The following is a 2,500-nucleotide window of genomic DNA, read 5'->3' on the forward strand; positions in this document are numbered from 1 at the left end:
TCAAAGGGTTAATTGCATTATTCAACCTCAACACCAAAGTGATAAAAGTTACTTACGTATGGCCTGTTCGTGTTCCTGCAGGAATTTTTCAAGCACAATTCTAGCCATCAGTGAAGGAGCTAGGTCCATCTTCATGCAACAAAAAAATCAGGAGACAAAACGATCTGTTGAATGAGCTCAAAAACACAGAATTTGCAAACAAATTTCAAGCACACACTGTAACTTATCATAGAAGATATTAATTAACAGAACTTATTAACCTATATAGTGCTCTGCTTTTTGAGCTCTATCCTTGGGTACTCTTGAATTCCCCAAGTAGTGAGGAAATGTGTTGCACAGAGCTGCTTATTTCAGTAACCCGCATCAGAGTTGACACATGAAAAATGGTGAAATTACCAAAGGTAGCTCAGACTGAATAAGGACTACCTTATTAGTTCAGGTACTTGCATCTCCTTAATTTTCATATTAATCATGTGTCCTTCCTTGGAAAAAAACTTGACACCATATAGTATAGTCATAATAGAAATAAAAATGATTTAAAAATGTTCTGAAAAATAATTGGGTAAGATGAACTGTATGTGTAATTTTATAAACCCCAACTGAAAGCAGCTAAATAAATTCTTCATCGGCTTTTGCTTTTTTCTATACATACAACCCAACCTTCAATGAAAGCGCTTTTGACCTCTGTGCCAAGCGTTTAGCAAAAATTAAATAAAAGCTTTTTTTGTTCTCTATTGCCCTTTTAGCACTGATGGTATTTAATGAAACAGCAAAATAACATATAAAGAAACTATTAAGATTTCTCATCAACTTTCATAGTTTTCAGTAGCTGAAAATATATTGACTCATAAAAGGGCTCCACTATATCAATTAACTGTCAAGTGACACACAAGTACCTTATTTAAATGATAAGTAGCATATAAAAATGACAATCAAATGGCTTAGAAGTAGCAATCTGGTGGTTAAATGTTTTCTATTCAGTAGCTCATATTTTCCCTTGAAATAATGGGAAAAAATTAAAATCCCGCTTGGTTTCATTTTGTTTTTCTAAACTCTGCATCATTTGCCAGTCTGAGGTAAACTCCCTTTCGTACATTAGCTGAATTGTCAGGGTTTCCAGGCTGTTCATAGACCATTAAAGTCTCATAGTAACTGAAAGGTAATTGTTCATTTGCTGACTGCAGCAATGCACAAGAGACCTTAGATGTGAGTGAAACCATCCTTTCTTTCTAGTGTAACATCTAGAAGCGCTGCTGCTGCAACATTTGCTGCCCACAATAGTTACTCAACGTATCAAGCCAATTTTAATTCAAACGATCATTTGCTTTTCCCATTTTTATCAATTAATTACAATGCAAAAGAAAACATTACATCAAGTCCCTATATATCCAGTTCCAAATGTTAACACTACAGTACTGCAATACAAGAGCTAAACACTATTAGAAAGCAAAATCTAACAAAGCATGTATTAGTGAAATTATGGTGGGTCCTCATAGCATTTCATTTATCACTTTCCATCAGTGTCATCAAATTATTGATTTCCATATGCATTCTGCAACATTCATTGTATTAAACTTGAAAACTTCAAAACTTTTCTGTATTAATAGTGTTGTAGCCCATTAACTAAAATATAAGTTTTTAACCAACTACATCCTTTTTAAATTAACTAGGTATAGAAATGCCCATTTCTAGAGCTCAGGACTTTTAATATAATACAGGCCCTGACTGATCTTAAATTATAATTTCATGGAGACACCACCATTTGTGACAGATTGATACAATAGTTTATATAAAGCATAGTATATCAATATACAGAGCACTAACATGTTTACTTTACTTTTTATACATCTTTGTAACTATTTACAATAGCAATATCACAATTATTGTAGTTTAGGATTACCACGTAAATGAAAGGTTTTATATTACGATTACTGGGTTATTAGGTTATTCCACAATCAAACACAGCACCAATTTAGTAATGTCTTGGATATGGTTTCCCAAAATATGTAGTAAAACATCCATTAACATAAATTTATATTTATCATATTGGGAGGCAACCCGAAGAAATCAACAGCATCCTTATAACTGGAAAAAAAAAACTAACATGCACATGTTATCTCTTTTTAATGTATTAGAATGCATTCTGTGCCCAGAATTACAATGTTTAAAATAAAGCTATAAACAGGTTTAAGAAACCAAAATCTCAGTCTTTGTTTTGTCCCAAAGTTTTAAAAAACGTTGTAGCTATCTTAAAGATAAAAATAGTTTAGCAGATGAAACAAATAATGTAATGCTAGATTAAATGCACTATATTTGCTCAATACAATAGTAGTGGCACTTGCCACTTTCACCAAAGGGTCTGGAAATGTCTGGTACATCATGGACAGAGAAAATTGTATGGAAAGGAATTAAAAAAAACATTTATAAAAGACAACCAATAATAAATTACTGAATATCTATAAAGGATATGGTATAAGTCGATCATTTCCATAGTTCAAAT

The 2,500-nt window shown here is 32.2% G+C and overlaps 1 protein-coding gene across 2 annotated transcripts in view; it reads right to left on the reverse strand.

Annotated features, from left to right (window-relative positions):
* The window catches only part of cdin1 (CDAN1 interacting nuclease 1), a 253,727-nt gene that overhangs the window by 197,640 nt on the left and 53,587 nt on the right, over nucleotides 1-2,500 (reverse strand). For both annotated transcript variants that reach the window (XM_070877439.1, XM_070877440.1), the window contains one exon: nucleotides 57-129. In XM_070877439.1, coding sequence (XP_070733540.1) covers nucleotides 57-129 — 73 coding nt within the window. The remainder of the gene's footprint in view (nucleotides 1-56; nucleotides 130-2,500) is intronic.

Source organism: Pristiophorus japonicus, chromosome 4, assembly GCF_044704955.1.
Source record: "Pristiophorus japonicus isolate sPriJap1 chromosome 4, sPriJap1.hap1, whole genome shotgun sequence".
In the NCBI taxonomy this organism is placed as follows: domain Eukaryota; kingdom Metazoa; phylum Chordata; class Chondrichthyes; family Pristiophoridae; genus Pristiophorus; species Pristiophorus japonicus.